The sequence below is a fragment of the Antechinus flavipes genome, chromosome 1 (assembly GCF_016432865.1).
Source record: "Antechinus flavipes isolate AdamAnt ecotype Samford, QLD, Australia chromosome 1, AdamAnt_v2, whole genome shotgun sequence".
In the NCBI taxonomy this organism is placed as follows: domain Eukaryota; kingdom Metazoa; phylum Chordata; class Mammalia; order Dasyuromorphia; family Dasyuridae; genus Antechinus; species Antechinus flavipes.
This window is the reverse complement of record NC_067398.1, coordinates 653,849,564-653,867,393: the sequence shown is the minus strand read 5'-3', so window position 1 is coordinate 653,867,393 and position 17,830 is coordinate 653,849,564. Positions and strand designations below refer to the sequence as shown.

At 40.1% G+C, this 17,830-nt stretch overlaps 2 protein-coding genes across 2 annotated transcripts; both read left to right on the top strand.

The window, feature by feature from the left end:
• The first annotated feature begins 1,802 nt into the window (after positions 1 to 1,802).
• Positions 1,803 to 2,855, top strand: LOC127548085 (beta-1,3-galactosyltransferase 2-like). The gene has a single exon (XM_051975287.1). The coding sequence runs from the start codon at positions 1,803 to 1,805 to the stop codon at positions 2,853 to 2,855; it is 1,053 nt and encodes a 350-aa protein (XP_051831247.1).
• Positions 2,856 to 15,062: 12,207 nt separating this feature from the next.
• Positions 15,063 to 16,115, top strand: LOC127548078 (beta-1,3-galactosyltransferase 2-like). The gene has a single exon (XM_051975274.1). The coding sequence runs from the start codon at positions 15,063 to 15,065 to the stop codon at positions 16,113 to 16,115; it is 1,053 nt and encodes a 350-aa protein (XP_051831234.1).
• Positions 16,116 to 17,830: the final 1,715 nt, after the last annotated feature.

Genomic DNA, 17,830 nt, shown 5'->3' with positions numbered 1-17,830 from the left:
TTTAAACCAAAATGTGAATGTATTATACTTTTGGGTCCCAGGAAGTTGGGAAAGGGAAGAGAAGTGGGGGCTAAAGAGAAGTCAAGTTAAGTTAAATTTATGAAATACAATATTTTAAGTGTTGCATTTTAGAATTTAGTAGCTTAAAAGTGCACTAATAGTTTGAAGACATTGGGTAGAATGATTTTACATTTTAAATCCTAGACTGAGCCAGATGAGGGTCCAGACTGGCCTGGACATTGGTACTACCTCATCTTTCTTTTCTAGTGCCCAGGTAGGAACAGGTACATCAGCATGGGAGTAGAAAATTGTCACAACAGCAACTCCTTTGAAATGCTGGAGTGCCTCCCCCTCTACAAGCAAAATGTGATTAGTTATAGTGCCTATCTCAAAAGGGTTATTTTTTTTGAGATTAAAATGAGAAAGTGTAGATTAAGAAAGTGATACTGTCAACCTTAAAGCTCTATATAAATATTGGCTGTTTGTTGCTGTTGCTATTATTATAGCAGGGTCTTCCCTTTGTGGCAGCCAGTGCTCCAGTACCTGATCACACTATCCCTCCCTCTCCTCCCCCACAGCACCTCATCCCAAAGACTTTTTGCCTCTGCCACCTTCCATCCCTTGTGGACAATGTCCAATCAGCTGGGTTCCAGGCCAGGCCAAGCTGATTAGTGACTTGCATTATCCACCTCATCCCATACTTGCATGTGCCCTCAGAGACCAGCAAGGTTCCTCCCACTCCCACCTTCTCACTCCTCCCATATCAGTACCTACCTGGACAAAGAGTGGCAGTCCCTTGTGAGCTGTCCTGCTGAGATCACATCCCGGGCATTCTGACCAAGGGAGGTAAGGACCCTGCTGGACTAGAGGGGAGGGGAATCAAGGAAAGGGGAGGAATCTGGGAGAGGAGGTTTGCATTAATAGTGCAGATTCTGGATTTTTCAGAGCAATCTATCAGGCTGAGGTAGATGCGAATGGACTGGGATAGAGGAAAAACTTTACCTTTCTCAATATTAGCTCTTATCTCCCCAGGGTGAGCTCAAGATTCAGGGGGTGAGGCTGCTTGTAGGAGTGGGAAGAAGGGAGAAATTTAGACAGGAGAGAAATGAAGCAAAGCAAGAATCGGGGACAAATTCAAACGATTCCTGTTTTTTATACCTTTCTGAAGGGGCCCACATGGACAGCTCCTGTCCCTCTTCTGTCCAAAACCTCTTTGTACAATCAGTGGTTGGACTCTCAATTAACTGCTTTCTCACTGGCACAGTGGAGCCCTCCAGTTTTCAGACCTTTAATTTCACAAAATCATACTCTCCCAGATTGAAGGGGGGGACTTTTGTCATTCAGGTCAGTTCCCCTCATTTCACAGATAGGGAAATCTGAACCCCAAGAGGAGGGTTGATTTGTTCAAGCTGAACTAGTGGCAGAGCTCAGTCTTAAATCCAGAGCTCTGGACTCCCAGCTATAGGTTCCTTCAACCCCTTACCCGCTACAGTGCAAGCTCCCTGATTCTTCTGATCTGCCTCTCTTCCTGTTCTTGTAATGCTAAGTTGGCAGCTAGCCTAGCACAAAGTGCATGGGTTAGGGAGTCTTTTTCCCTGTTCTCTTGCCCTTATCTTTCCCATTTTTCTCAGATATACAAATCCCCAGGAGAGGGGGAGCACCCACACCAGGAAATACTTCATCTACATAGACAGTGAAAGAGACTCTAGTCTGGCTGAACAGAAACTGGGGTTCTGTGGAATCTTGTACCCATCACTTACAAGCCATCTCACTCCTTTTTACCCAGGACAACTGTTGGCACCATGAAGTTGATCAGGAGTCATCTGATATGGAGAGCTCTGTTGAGCACAGCTTTTGGGGGACTGCTACTACTGCTGGTGGGTCAGTCTGTAGATTTCAGGACTCCTTCCTTGGATTTGATGCCCTTGGACTCCACAGAACTAGTTGAAAATACTTTGAATCATCCTCTAAGGAAGTTTGAGTGGCAGGTTCAGACACAACATCCCTTGCAGGTGAAATACCCTTACTCCTACCCTTTTCTACTCAATCACCCTGACAAGTGTAAGGGTCCCCGAGGTGCCCCCTTCCTGCTCATGCTGGTGATGACCCAACCCCAGGATGTGGGGAGACGCCAAACTATCCGGGAAACTTGGGGCAATGAGACTTTAGAACTGGGTGTGATCATCCAACGCCTCTTTGTTCTTGGTCTGCCCCCACCCCTGTTCACCAAGGAACTTCATGAACTCCTCCAAGAAGAGGACAGGGAGCATGGGGATCTCCTCCAGGTGGGCTTCCTGGATTCTTATCACAACTTGACTCTCAAGGTCCTCATGGGTCTGGAGTGGATGGCCCAGTACTGTCCTGATGCCCGCTATGTGCTCAAGGTGGACAGTGATGTCTTTCTAAACCCCAGCTTTCTGGTACAGCAGGTGCTTCAGCCCAATGGACCTCCACGGCCTGACTTTATCACAGGTTACATCTATAGAAATACAGGCCCTATTCGGAGTCCAGATCATAAATGGTACATGCCTCCAGAATTGTACTTGCAGGACATATATCCCCCTTACTGTGGGGGTCCTGGCTATGTTTTGTCTGGATCCTTAGCCCTCAGGATTCTGTCCATGGCCCAGATTCTCAAGATCATCCATCTGGAAGATGTGTTTGTGGGCTTATGTTTAGAGCAATTGGGGCTGGAGCCCATTCCTCCTCCCCCCGGATCCTTCCTGATGTTTCCACTAGCATATGAACACTGTGTCTACCACCAACTTGCCCTTGTTCATGGATTCCAGCCGCAGGAGCTGCTGCAAATTTGGCAAGACTTCCAAACAGTCAATAAAATCTGCCCCATGGCATAATGGGCTGGAACAATGACCCACACTCCTCTAGCTTTCCATTCCCATCCCACTTGTCTGAATGGAATAAAGGCAGTAGTCAGTGGCCCCTTCCCAGAGGACCTTCCTCCAGTGCTGCCCTCTAGGACAGATGGGCAAATGATCCTATGGATCTGAATAACAGTGCAGCCTCCCCTCTCAGTGGTGGCCAATGGGAAACCCAGTAATGATTGTGAAGTAATCCTTACCCCTGAGGGACAGTTCTGGATTTTAGGAATAAGAAAAAGATACTTGGAATGGACGATGGACTTGTAGCCAGAGATCCTGAGTCAGAATTTCAGCTCTATGAGCTGCTGCCTATTTGAGTATATGCAAGTCATCTATATTCTTTGCGCCTTATTTATTACCATATTTAAAACCAATATGTTGCTGATCTTCAAGCTTCCTTCCATTTGTATGTTCTATGGTTCTATTTCGTGGCTCCATTTGTCTGTAGATAGGATGTATACAATAAATGTCCAAATGATTGGATGCAAGAATCATCTAATGACTTTCTTTAATGGGGAGTCTGAAGCACTGGACTCTATAGTTCTCCTCCTTTCTTTTTTTAAACTTTAATTTTAAATTGTAGGGGAATCTAATTATAAGAATTGTCTTAAAAACAAATCCCATCAAAGTTCTTGTATGATACCAATATGGTGCTGATACCTAAGCCAGGAAAGCAAAAAATGAAGAAAGAACATTACAGACCATCATAAGATATAAAAGAAATAATTTTAGTTACATTATATTAAAGAGGGTTTGCACAAATAAAACCAACAAAGCCAAAGTTGCTGCCAGCCTTTCAGGGAAGCACTGAGGAAGAGGAGCTTGGTATACTAGCCTAGTGGTGATTTGAACTTGAACTTATGTATAATGATATATAGGAATTGAGCTGAAACTTTCTTTTCTCCACAGCAACTGAAGTGGTATAGGAAAGATTATGCCCCAGGGGTGGTGGGAAAAGATATTTGTATGTTTGGATTTTGCTATATATTTGAAGTCAATGTTTCTTTACTAAAAACTAATCTGATCTTAAGTGGTTAGATGTAATTGGAAGGGTGCTAGTTGAGGGGCCCCTAAAATGGGGGGGGGCACAATTAATGTGGGCTCAAATCAATGGCAAATCAGAGAGAATATCTGCTGATACTGAAAAACCTTGAGTGAGGAGTCTAGATAAAATATAACCTATCTGACCTTAAGACAGTGGGACCAGAGCAATCCATGTAGAAATAAAAGTCATACTAAATTAAGGACTAGAAAGATAAGCATGGTGAGGTTCAACAGAGGGATTTCTTGTTTTATTTTTCAGAGAGGTTGAGAAGTCTCCAAGTGTTGCCAGATTCTTTCCTTTCTGCTTCTTCTTGCTGGCTGAAAGTTCAGGGAAGGGGAATGGATTCTGTTGCAGGGAACTGGAAATTTTCTGTTTCAAAGATTTTTAGAGTTTTGTTTTGTTTCAATCATCTAGAGCAGAAGGTAAGCAAACTAATAGCGCTGTTGTTAAGTAACTTTACCTCCTCCAAGAAGCATTCTGCTGACTCTTCCCACAAAGGATTTTCTCCTTTGACTTCATGCAGCACTCATCACACACTATTGGGTATTATGGTTAAAAATATGAAAACCACCCTTAGCCAACAGATTGTACAAAAATAGGCAGTGAGCCAGATTTAACCTGCAGCCTGAAATTTGCCAAGCTCTGCTCTATAACTCTTTCTACCTACTTTATTATGCTTCAAAAAATCCACCTAATCCTTGAGAAGGAATTGTTTTGCATAAACCCCAAAGAGATAAAAAGAAAAAGGGAAAGGACCTATATGTTAAAAAAATTATCCTTCTGGGTCATTTGACCAATAAAACAGATAACTAGTCAATGTCCCCAATCCTTATGAATTCTGAAAATTCTCCAAAATGTGAGTTGTGTCGAAGAGATAAAGAAATTTCAGTTGTTTCCATAGTCTAGGAAAGCAGGAACCCAAATTCTTTTTTTTTTTTTTGAGCTAAGTGTGACAGCGCTGCCATGTTCATACACTGCTAGCTCCTGGCATAGACCTCAACAGAGACATCATTTGTCTCATCAATATGGGTAACACTGTCCATTAGCATAAATTTTAACCTATAGATGCTTTCCCTTTCTGTACAATTCTAGTTCGTATCCTTTGATAAATCTTCCACAGAGGATCCATGCAATTGGATTTGGGATCTTTCCTCCATCTTTGCGTGTGTGTATGTGTGTGTGTGTGTGTGTGTGTGTGTGTGTGTGTGTGTGTGTTATCTTCTCAAAGAATAATATATTTTTTGTCATATTTGATAGAATGTAAAACAAATATCACCAGGTACAGGTAAACCCACCAAGCCTTATTAAAGTGAAATAATTCACAGGATAATATGCATAATCTTATTACTGGATGCAGGGCAAGATGGGAGTTGAAATAAATTTTTTCTCTTCAATTAAAATAGCAGGCCAGACTCAGAGAACTGTCCCTAATGGAAAATAAAAGCCATTCAAAAGCTGGATTTTCAATGATGGAACTTTTTTTGTCTGCCCTGGTTGAATCATAAAGAAGGAAGCAAACATTTAAATGTTTCTATGTATCAGCCACTCTACAAGTACCTCATTTGATCTTTATGACAATCCCGGGAAGTAAGTCCTCATCTTAGAGTTGAGAAAACTGAGGCAGATAGAGGTTAAGTGTTCAAGGTCTGTAGGGCAGGAGGATTTGAACTCCAGTCTTCCCGATTCCAGGTCCCATGTTCTGTCCACCACAGCACCAAACCAAAGACAAAGGAATGTGAGCCTATCTCCAGTCTGGTGTTGTTTTTTGTCCTTCCTTCTTGAAGAGGAGAATGCCATCAGAGAGGTGATGTCACAACATACAAGTGAGTTGGATTTCTGTGAGTGTGGCTGTCAAAGTTACCAGCTTCTTTCTCCTTGAGAGCTGTCTGGATTCAGTGGGATGCAGTGGGAGCCCTCAGAGCTGAGTAACAAGCACCTGTCTAGAAGCTGCAATCCAGAAAAGAATCAACAGGTGGCAGTAGCAGCTCAGTGGCCCAGGGGGAATCCAGCAGAGGCCAGCAGTTCTGGGCATTCAGGAGAGTGGGCTGAGAGTAAGTTAAGACACAGAGGTCTTTTAGCAAGATGGCGGCCCCTGCAGTTAGAGGAAAGAAGGGCATCATTCTCTGATAATTCTGTGTAATATTTTGATTTAAATTCATGTGTCCTTGGCTTTAGGCTGGTAAAAGGAAAATGGGAAACATGGGAGATGCGGTTTAGTAGATGCTGACCCAGAGGGCTTCTTGAGATCATTTTGAGGTGTCACTTGAAAGGGTCCTCAGGCTGCACTTGCAACAGGCTCTGTAGGTAATTGTAATACCCAATAGTTTTTTTTTTTTTAACATTCTCCCTTGCAAAACCTTGTGTTCCAATTTTTTCTCCCTTTCCTCCCTCCTTCCTTCTCCCTGAGACAGCAAGCAATCCAATATAGGTTAAACATGTGCAATTTTTCCAAATGTATTTCCATAATCGTCATAGATAACCCTAATTAAGAACTTTCCCTTTATACTGAACCTAAATCAGCCTTTTTTGCAACTTTTACCACATTGCTCCTATTTCTACTCTCTGATCTCAAGCTGACCAAATCACATTCTTCCACTTAACTGTCTTCCAAATAATCTGAAGGCTGATCTCATACTTCCTCTCATTCCCATGCAATTCGTTCCTAAATCTTGTTGATCTTCTACAGAGTCTCTTCCTGTGCATTCTCTGCTTCACTTCAGTCGCTCATCACCTCTCACCTGAACTATTGCAACAGACTTCTTTTTTTCTTTCCTTCTCTTCCTTTTTTTTTCTTTTCTTTTTTTGAATCTCCAGTTTAAGTGACTTACCAGGCTCCAGAATCACACAGCTAATAAATATCTGAGGCTGGATTTGAATTCAGCTCCTTCTGACTCCAGGGTCAGAGCTCTATCCTTGAACAATATTGCTGTCCCTGAAATGGATTTCTGATTGGTCTCTCTCCCCAATGCTCCACTTTCATGTTTATGAGCTCTGAAATTCTTTATCAACTTATAACCTGCTGTCATTCTACCTTCCCTCTGCTTTGCAACTCCCAACCCTGTTCTTTATTCTCAATTCTGAATTTCAATCCCTGTATCCTTTGGTTCTTTTCTAGGACATCATTCCAGAACTGGCGACCTTCTCTTCCCTTCTCCATCTTGACCCTTAGGTGAACCAGTTCTTTACAGTGTTCTCTTATCTTTTAAAAACTTTATTTTTTATTTAATATTTTATTGTTCCAAATTACATGTAAAAACAATATTGACATTTATCTTTAAATTTTAAGTTCCAAATTCTCTCTCCTCTTCCCTTCCCTCTTCACTGAGAAGGAAAGCAATTTGATATAGGTTATGCATGTGTGGTCATACCAAACACATTTTCATGTAAATTAACCTGTGAAAGAAAACACAGATTTGAAGTTCTTTCATTTTGTATTTAAATGTCAAATTATCTGTTGGGCTCTCCTCTTTTCAATAGGAATATTTGAAAGTTCTCTATCTCACTGAATGGCCATTCACCCCCCCCCCCCAAAAAAAAATTTTACTCAATTTTGCAGGGAAAATCATTCTTGGTTGTAATCCTAGCTCCTTTGCCCTCCAGAATATCATGTTCCAAGCCCTTTGATCAGTGGTTCTCAAACTTTTGTTCTCAGTATCTTCATGTTGTTAAAAAAAACTATGGAGCATCTGTTCAAAGAGGTTTTGTTCACATGTGTTATATTTCTAGCTATTTACTATATTAGAAATAAAAAATAATTTTGAATTTGTAGACCCTCTGAAAGGGTTTCAGAGACCCCAACAATTCTTTGGACTGCGCTTTGAGGACCACTGCCTTTGATCTTTTAATGCAGAAGCTGCTAAATCTTGTGTTATCTTGACTGTTATTTCACTATATTTGAATTGTTTCCTTTTGGTTGCTTGCAGTATTATCTCCTTGTTCTGGGAGGTCTGGGATTTGGCTATAATATTCCTAGAAGTCCCTCAGCTTTAGATTCCTCACCTGATGTTTTAAAAAGGGTCAGGCAAAAGTGATTTTTATTAATCCCACTTTGAAGAACCATTGCTGAGCCCAGATAATTCCAGTACTGTGCCCACTTTCCCCTCCTTTAAGGAACTCCTCTGCTTTGAACAAAGGTATTTCACACTGAGCTCATTCCTGGGAGAGATCTGGCCACTAATGAGAGAGGGCAGATTCCCTTTTCTGCAATTCCTCAGTTCATTAAGCCCCCTGCCGTGACATGCCAAGTATCAGTGTATTTAAAGCTCAGAATGGAGGCTCCCCTAAGAGGTGAGGGTTAAAAGAAATTCAATGGACAATATAAAACAGATACAGTTATTTTATCGGTTTTTTTTTTGTCTCAAGACATGCTAAAAACTAAACTAAACAAATCAAATTGCAAGGTGTACATTGATGCGATGACTTAAAACAAGATTCAGTAACTTAACTTACAGTTACTGTTACAATCTACTGGGAAACTCATACTGAATCTTATCAGAACATAAATTAGTTTACAGGACTTAGTAAAAGGACTCAATAGTTTAAAGGATTTTACCTTTCCTTTCATCTCCATACAAGTCTTTATCCTCTGGCTACCTAGAACATCTTCCACTAAAGATACTCCCCTTGCTGCTAGTCACCTTCACTAATAGGACCCAAGACTTATGGAATTCAAAAAGTCATCTGCAAGCCTAGAGGTAGATACTTGACTGTCTATTCAAGAAAAGAAAGAGAAACTAAAAAGGGCAGCCAAAGGCCCACTCAGGTCCAAGTTTGTCTAATAGAATCCCCCTATTCTAGCTGCTAGATGAGAGGTCATCAAAGGGCCCTGTTGAAGCTAGGGAAAATGGGTCTCTTCCCTGACCTTTTCTGGAAGGCTTGGAGGAGCAAGATGTCATCTGGAGGGCTGAGGGATGAGGAAACTAGTTGGAATCTGCTTCTCCTTTGTCCTGGAACAGAACTTTGTCCCACTGACAGTGTTATGTACAAAAGGATTGCTAAAATTCTAAAGGAATAGATTCATCTACCATTGGCCTTTACAAGGCCAGATACAGTCAGAAAATGTGTCTTCTCAAGGCCCAAACACTGTTCCCAGATCCCTGGAGTTCTCCAAACATTCAGGATAATTACAAGCATTGCTTCCCTGAGATGTCCATTACAACATAATCCAAGCTCCCTGCATTTCTTCCTGTTCCACAGGAATGGAAGTGAGAGTGGGGTGGCTCATCAGCAAAAGTGACCTGGGTTGTCATAGAAAGTTATTCATTGTCTCACACAGTGTGGCTTGTAGAAAGCCTAGGAAGGGAGCTACCTTTTGTACCAAGCAGGGTGACTATGGGAAGGGAAATCATGCAACAGTAAGGCAGCTACAGAAAGCTTTCACCTGGGCTTAGCCCTTCCTGGCTTGTGACTTTTCTCTCTTGTGCTTTTGGAGTCTGAATTAGGTTGGATTCAGGGCTCTTAGTGTCCAAATGGTGGAGAATACTCTGGCCTCTTCAGGGAGTAAACTATGGTCTATGGGCCTATTCCAGGCTGCTGATTGTTGTTTTTGAGGCAAATGAGTTTAAGTGACTTGCATAGGATTGCATATCTAGTAAGCTTTTTTTTCTGAGGGTAGACTGGAAGTCAGATCCTACTGACTCCAGGATTAATGCTATATCCACTCTGCCAGCTGTCCTGCAGACTATTTTTGTACAGCCCATAAGGTAAGAATGTTTTTTAAAAAATGTTTTAGAGATTGTTTTTATGGTTTCAAAAATATATCTACTAACCTAAGCATCCATTCATACAAGAATGTAAACTAAAATCTTTCCTGTATTTAAAAAATAAATAAAAAAATATTATATGTGGTTGAAAAAATTAAAAAATTATATCCAATTCAAATGTGTGTCCATAATAAAGTTTTATGAGAATGCAGCCAAGTTCATTGATTTATGTGATGTCTGTGGTAACAGAGGCAGGGGTGAATAATTGGGATGGAGACCATAAGTGCTACTTGAACACAAAAATTGTAGAGATTCAGTTATAATGCAATAGAATTTTAAAGGTGTATTGCTAAACTTCAACATATGACAATAAGCTATTGTGCCAAAAAAAAAAAAGAAGAGAAATACAAGGTTTTGTCATGTTTTTTTTTGAGATCAAGATCAAGACTCACATTTTTCTGAATGTGAAGAACCACCCTTAATCACTATTATGAAATTTTGAATGCCTTTGGAAATAACCTTTGCTATAGACTTGATACTATTTCTTAATGATTTCATACTAAAATTTCAAGAAAACACTGCACTTATATTTAAAACTTATCTTGTAGTAAAATCAATTTGATTTGAATAAATATTATTATCATTATTTATTTATTTATTTTCTGAGGCAATTGGGGCTAAGTGACTTGCCTGTTAAGTGTCTGAGGCTGGACTTGAACTCAGGTTCTGCTGAGTCCTGGGCCATGTAGCTGCCCCAATGTGTATCAATTTTATTAAGAATATGGAGGTAGCTTAGTAGAGCACAGAGGGCCAGAAATCAGAAAGACCTGAGTTCCAATGTGACCTCAGACACTAGTTGTTGGTCCTGGACAAAGTCACTTAATCCCTGTTTGCTGAGTTTCCTCATTTGTAAAATGAATTGGAGAAGAAAATGGAAAACAACTCTAGTGACTTGGCCATGAAAGCCCCCGTTAGACTCATGAAGACTTGGACATCATTGAAAAAGAACAACACCAATAATATTATTGAATTAGAAGTAATGTAAAGTTGCTTTTTATACTACCTGGAGTATCAAAAAGTAAAACAAGATGGTAGCTCTTCACTTCCACACAAATTTGTGATGGATATATTTTATGAGCTCATGAAGCTCTGAGTCATGAAGATTTGATGCAAATGTAAAAGACATTTTCATATTTCAAAACCCATTTAGTTATACAATGGAAGAGCATTCATCTATCCTTGAACTGAAAATGATTAAGCTGCAATATAATAACATGCTAAAAGGCAACTATCCAGAGAAGTTAATAAAATTCTAAAAATGCTTTCCAAGCTATGAATGTGTTCACCTAAAAATCATAGGCTTTTAGAAAAATATGGCAGGATGTAAATGAAATAATCAAGAGTGAAATGAACAGAACCAAGTGAATGCTACATACAATAACAACACTGGTCAAAGAACAACTGTGAATGAATAAATTATTTTGAATATTATAAATACTCAAATCAACTACAAAGGACCTATGATGGAAGATGTTATCTATGTCCACAGAAAGAACTGAAATACAAAAGTGTGTATAGTACTGTTTTACATAACTTTCTATATTTCTTTCTATCTATCTATCTATGTACCTATCCATCTATCCATCCATCCATTTATCCTTCCTTCCTTCCATCCATCCATATATCTGTCTGTCTATCTAATGTCAAATGGTGGTGGGGAGAAAGGGAGGGAGACAAATCAGAATTTAAAGTGTAATAAAAAAATACAAATAAATAAAAAGGAGAATTACAAAACAAAAAAAAACCAAAAAAAATCATGTGTATATGGTTTGATATGAGTATTTAGCAGTACCTATTTGTTTTAAAAGATATTTTTAAAGAGGCAACACATAAAATTCATAACAAGTCAACATTAACAGAAGAATATTTGCAATCAATTTTGATTATATGAAACACTAATTTTAAGTGAAGGGCTGCTAGATAGTTCAGTGGATAGAGTTTTGGGCCTAGAGTGAGGAAGACCTGAGTTCAAATTTGACTCCACACACTTACCAATTCTATGATCCTGAACTTAACCTCTGCTGACCTTAATCCACGGGAGAAGGAATTGGCAAACTATTTCAGTACCTTTGCCAAGAAAATCCCATGGAAAATATGGTACGCAGGGTCACAAATCAGACATGACTGAATGACTGAAAAACTTTAAGTGAAGGGTTATCCCCCCACAAAAAAAGAATCCCATTCCTTCTATTGATAGATCTCTATTACAAAAATTATACTTCATTATTATTGTTATATTATAAATTATATCAATAAAATATTTGTGGAAATTTTCTCCCTTGTTGTATGAGTACCTACATAACGCTCTCAAATTTGCCTCTTAGACATCAAAACTTTTGACTATCTGGCCTTTTATAGAAAAAAATATTTGCCAGTCCCAGTTTTAGGTCGTTGGAAAAGCCCATTGGAGATACAATGCAAACAGTGAACTTGCAACACCAATAAGAGGCTTTGGAGGCCACTGAGAGCAGCACCAAGACTTATAGTCATTAGGCTCTAAAGTTTACTGGCCAATCTGCCAAAAGGTGGCCACTCTATTTCCAGGAGTAAGAGTGGGCTCACTATTGCCACCAGATGATTCTGTCTCTTTCTGCGATGCCCAATTTTGTGACTGTGATGTTGGGAGGTGTGGGTAGTGACGGATAATTCATTTCAGAGTCTGGAGGTAACTTTTCCCTGGTGAAAGTAAAGTTTTGAAATGAACTATCCAACAAAAGATGAAATTCTGCAGCAAAGTAAATAATAGGGAGTTTAAGTTTAGGGTTTCTGGAGCAATACTGTTGATAGCTGAATATCCATGGAGAATATATCTTTCTTAAAAATACTTTCTTGGGTTTTTTCCTCAATAGTATTTACATTTTCCCATTACATGTAAATATAGTTTTCAACATTCATTTTTGTAAGATTTTGAGTTCCAAAATTTTTTCTCTTTCTCTGCCTTAACTCCTTCCTTCCCAAGATAGCAAGCAATCTGATATAGGTTATACATGTACAATCATTTTAAACTTGTTTCCATATAAAGTTAGATGAAAGAAAAATCAGAACAAAAAAGGGAAAAATCACAAGAAAAAAAAACAAAAAATGAAAATAGTATGCTTTGATCCACATTCACTTTCCATAATTCTCTTTCTGGATGTGGACAACATTTTTCACCCCAATCCAGTGGAATTGTCTTGGATCACTATATTGCTGAGAACTAAGTATCATATAAACTCTACTTTCTTTAACAATTCCCCTTTCAAGCTGGGCAGAAAAAATCTAAACACTCACAAAGGGAAATTTCTTAATTGGATTAAACAAAAAGACATTTACCCCTTTTCTCTCCAGCATTACCATGTCATACCCAAGGCAAACTTTCTCTAATGATTTAGAATTGAAATTACTCACTTAAAGTTTTCTATTCTGGAAAGGCTGAATAGATCTTTGATTCATGTGAGATGGAGGATTTTAGAAGAGACTCTGTTTTAATTTTAATTAATCATGTTAAAAAATAAATAGGTACTAGTGCCATTTGCTTCTTCCCTAAAAGGGACCTGTTGCCGTCAATTGGGAGTTTTAATACTCTAACTTTAAAAAAATCTTATTTTATGAAATGACTTTTTTAAACCAAAATGTGAATGTATTATCTTTTTGGGTCCCAGGAAGTTGGGAAGGGGATGAGAAATGGGGACTAAAGAGAAATCAAGTTAAGTTAAATTTATGAAATACAATATTTTATGTGTTGCATTTTAGAATTTAGTAGCTGAAAATTGTACTAATACTTTGAAGACACTGGGTAGAATGATTTTACATTTTAAATCCTAGACTGAGCCAGATGAGGGTCCAGACTAATCGGTGCTACTATTTGGACATTGGTACTACCTCACCTTTCTTTTCTAGTGCCCAGGTAAGAAAAGGTACATCAGCATGGGAGTGAAAAATTGTCACAGCAGTGACTCCTTTGAAATGCTGGAGTGCCTCCCCCTTTACAAGCAAAATGTGATTATAGTGTTTATCTCAAAAGGGTTATTGTTTTGTTTTTTGAGATTAAAATGAGAAAGTGTAGATTAAGAAAGTGATACTGTCAACCTTAAAGCTCTATATAAATATTGGCTGTTTGTTGCTGTTGCTGTTATTATAGCAGGGCCTTCCCTTTGTGGCAGCCAGTGCTCCGGTACCTGATCACACCCTCCCTCCCTCTCCTCCCCCACAGCACCTCCTCCCAAAGACTTTTTGCCTCTGCCACCTTCCATCCCCTGCGGACTATGTCCAGTCAGCTGGATTCCAGGCCAGGCCAAGCTGACTAGTGACTTGTGTTATCCGCCCCACCCCATACTTGCATGTTCCCTCAGAGGCCGGCAGGGTTCCTCCCACTCCCACCTTCTCACTCCTCCCATATCAGTATCTACCTGGACAGAGAGTGGCAGTCCCCTGTGAGCTGTCCTGCTGACATCACATCCCCGGCATTCTGACCAAGTGAGGTAAGGACCCTGCTGGGCTAGAGGGAAGGGAAATCAAGGAAAGAGGAGGAATCTGGGAGAGGGGGCTTGCATTAATAGTTCAGATTCTGGGTTTTTCAGAGCAATCACCCGAGTCTACCTCCTTTCAGATCTGTGGGAAACTGAAACTCTGGGAAACGTGGTAGATGGGAGTGGAGTGGAGTAGGGGAAAAACCTTGGCCTTTTCAGGTTTCCTAGAGTGAGGTCAGGGTACAGGGGCTGAAGCTGCTTCTAGGAGTGGGAGGAAGGGAGAAATTTAGACAGGAGAGGAACGAAGCAAAGCAAGAATCGGGGACAAATTCAAACGATTGATTCCTGCTTTTTATACCAGAGCTTTCTGAAGGGTCCCACTCCTGTCCCTCCCCTTTGCATAACCTGCGGTTGGACACTCAATTAACTGATTCCACACTGGCACAGGGGAGCCCTCCAGTCTTCAGATCTTTTATTTCACAAAATCATACTCTCCCAGATTGGGGGTGGGGGAGAATTCAGGTCAATTTCCCTCATTTCACAGATGGGGAAATCTGAAGCCCCAAGATGAGAGTTGACTTGTCCATGTTGAGCCAGTGGCTGAGCTAAGTCTAAAACTCAGAGCTTTGCACTCCTAGCTCAGGGTTCCTCCCATCCCTGATCCCCTACAGTGCAAGCTCCCTAATTGTTCTGACCTGTCCCCCCTTCCTGTTCTTGTAATGCTAACTTGGCAGCTAGCCTAACATAAAGTGCAGGAAGTGGAACTTTTTCCCATTCTCCTGTCTTTATCTTTCCCATTGTTCCCGGATCTATAAATCCTGGGGCCTCCTAGCTTACTCACCGAGGAAGGGGAAGGGCCTGGATGAATCCTGCACTCATCACTGACAAGCTGTCTCACTCCTCTTTACTCAGGACAATGGTTGGCACCATGAAGTTGATCAGGAGGCATCTGGTAAGGGGAGCTCTGTTGAGCACAGTCTTTGGGGGGCTGCTACTACTGCTGGGGGGTCAGTTTGTAGATTTTGGGACTCCTTCCTTGGATCTGATGCCGTTGGACTCCACAGAACTAGTTGAAAATACTTTGAATCTTTCTCTAAGGAAGTTTGAGTGGCAGGTTCAGACACCACATCCCTTGCAGCTGAAGTACCCTTACTCCTACCCTTTTCTACTCAATCACCCTGACAAGTGTGAGGGTCCCCGAGGTGCCCCCTTCCTGCTCATGCTGGTGATGACCCAACCCCAGGATGTGGGGAGACGCCAAGCCATCCGGGAAACTTGGGGCAATGAGACTTTAGAACTAGGTGTGATCATCCGACGCCTTTTTGTTCTTGGTCTGCCCCCACCCCTGTTCACCAAGGAACTTCATGAACTCCTCCAAGAAGAGGACAGGGAGCATGGGGATCTCCTCCAGGTGGGCTTCCTGGATACCTATCGCAACTTGACTCTCAAGGTCCTCATGGGTCTGGAGTGGATGGCCCAGTACTGTCCCGATGCCCGCTATGTGCTCAAGGTGGACAGTGATGTCTTTCTAAACCCCAGCTTTCTGGTACAGCAGGTGCTTCAGCCCAATGGACCTCCACGGCCTGACTTTATCACAGGTTACATCTATAGAAATAAAGGACCTATTCGGAGTCCAGATCACAAGTGGTACATGCCTCCAGAATTGTACTTGCAGGACATATATCCCCCCTTCTGTGGAGGTCCTGGCTATGTTCTGTCTGGATCCTTAGCCCTCAGGATTCTGGCTCTAGCCCAAACTCTCAAGGTCATCTCTTTAGAGGATGTCTTTGTGGGCTTGTGCCTACAGCAGCTCGGGGTGAAGCCCACTCCTCCTCCCCCTGGATCCTTTCTGGTGTTTCGAATTGCATATGAACACTGTGTCTACCACCAACTTGCCCTTGTTCATGGATTCCAGCCCCAGGAGCTGCTGCAAATTTGGCAAGACTTCCAGACAGCCAATAAAATCTGCCCCATGGCATGATGGACTGGAACAATGACCCACACTCCTCTAGCTTTCCATTCCCATCCCACTTGTCTAAGTGGAATAAAGGCAGTGGTCAGTGCCCCCTCCCAGAGGACCTTCCTCCAGTGCTGCCCTCTAGGACAGATGGGCAAATGATCCTGTGGATCTGAATAACAATGCAGCCTCCCCTCTCAGTGGTGGCCAATGGGAAACCCAGACTTGATTGTGAATTGATCCTCACCCGGAGGGACAATTCTGGATTTTAGGAATAAGAAAAAATACTTGGAATAAGCAAGTGACTTGGAGTCAGCGATCCTGAGTCAGAATCTCAGCTCTGTGGGCTGCTGCCTCTTTAATTATAGGCAAGTTATGTATATTCTTTGGGTCTTATTTATTCTTGTATTTAAAATATATAGATTGTTAATCTCCAAGTTAACTTGCAGTTGTAAATTCTATGGTCCTATTGCCTGATTCCATTTCTCTGTAGATAGGATGTACTAAATGAATGTCAGTATGAATGGATAAGAGTCATTTTAGAGAAGTAGAAAGGACCTCTTTAATGAGGAGTCTGAAGAACTGGGATCTCAAGTTCTCTGTTGTTGTTTTTTTTAAGTTTTAGTTTTAGTTTTTATTATTTTTTGGTAAAGAATAAATTTATTTTAGACTTCAATACAAAATGAGGAAAGAAAAATAATTGCCAATAATAATAATAATAATAATAATTTCTATTTCAAGAAAACTTACATAATAACCACTGGTTGCTTATACTTCTTAAGACAACATTGCTGTTATTGTATAGAATATTCTCTTGGTTCTGATCATTTCACTCTTCATTATTTCAGGGAAGAAGATAAAAAACTTTTTTAAAAATCATTGAATTCATCATTTCTTATAGCATTATTATTACATTATATTAATATTTAAATTTATATTATAGCAATATTATGACCATATATTGCAAATTGTTTAGCCACTCCTCAGTTGATTGAAATTTCCATAACTTTCAATTCTTTGCCACTACAAAAAAGATCTGCTAGAACATGTGGTTTCTTTTTTATTTTCCCTGATCACCAAACAGAGCTAATTGCTAGGTCAAAATAATGCAAAGGTCAAAGGTTTAATAATCTTTTGGACATAATTCCAAATCTTTCTTCAAAATGAATGGATCTGCTCACAAATCCACTGACAATGAATTCAAGTTTCAATTTTTTCACATTTTTTCCCATTATTTGTTGCTTTTCCCTTCTTTCACTTTAGTCAATCTGATAGATGTAAAATGATATCTCAAGTTTATTTGAATTTGTGTTTCTCTAATCAATAATGATCAAGAAAATTTTTCTTATGAATATAAATTGTTTTAACTTCTTTATCAGAAAACTGTCTGTTCATATCCTTTGACTATCAATTGGGGAATGATTCTCCTCAAAGAATTGACAAAATTCTTTATATATGTGAGACATAAGACCTTTATCTGGAGAAATGTCTATAAAATCCTCCCCCTACCCCAATGTTTTGCTTGCCTTTTGATCTTGGCCACATTTGTCTTATTTGTATAACTTTTTTTTATTTAATGTAATCAAAATTATTCATTTATATCTCACAACACTTTATATCTCTTCTTTGTTCATAAATTGTTCACCTATGCATAAGTCTGATTGTAATAGGTTTCATGTTCTTCAAATTCTCTTGTAATGTCTCCTTCTATATCTAGGTCATGTATCTATTTTGACCTT

What these genes read in the sequence shown, in the direction of transcription:
- LOC127548078 (XM_051975274.1), top strand. Translation starts at nt 15,063, where the DNA reads ATGAAGTTGATCAGGAGGCATCTGGTAAGGGGAGCTCTGTTGAGCACA.
- LOC127548085 (XM_051975287.1), top strand. Translation starts at nt 1,803, where the DNA reads ATGAAGTTGATCAGGAGTCATCTGATATGGAGAGCTCTGTTGAGCACA.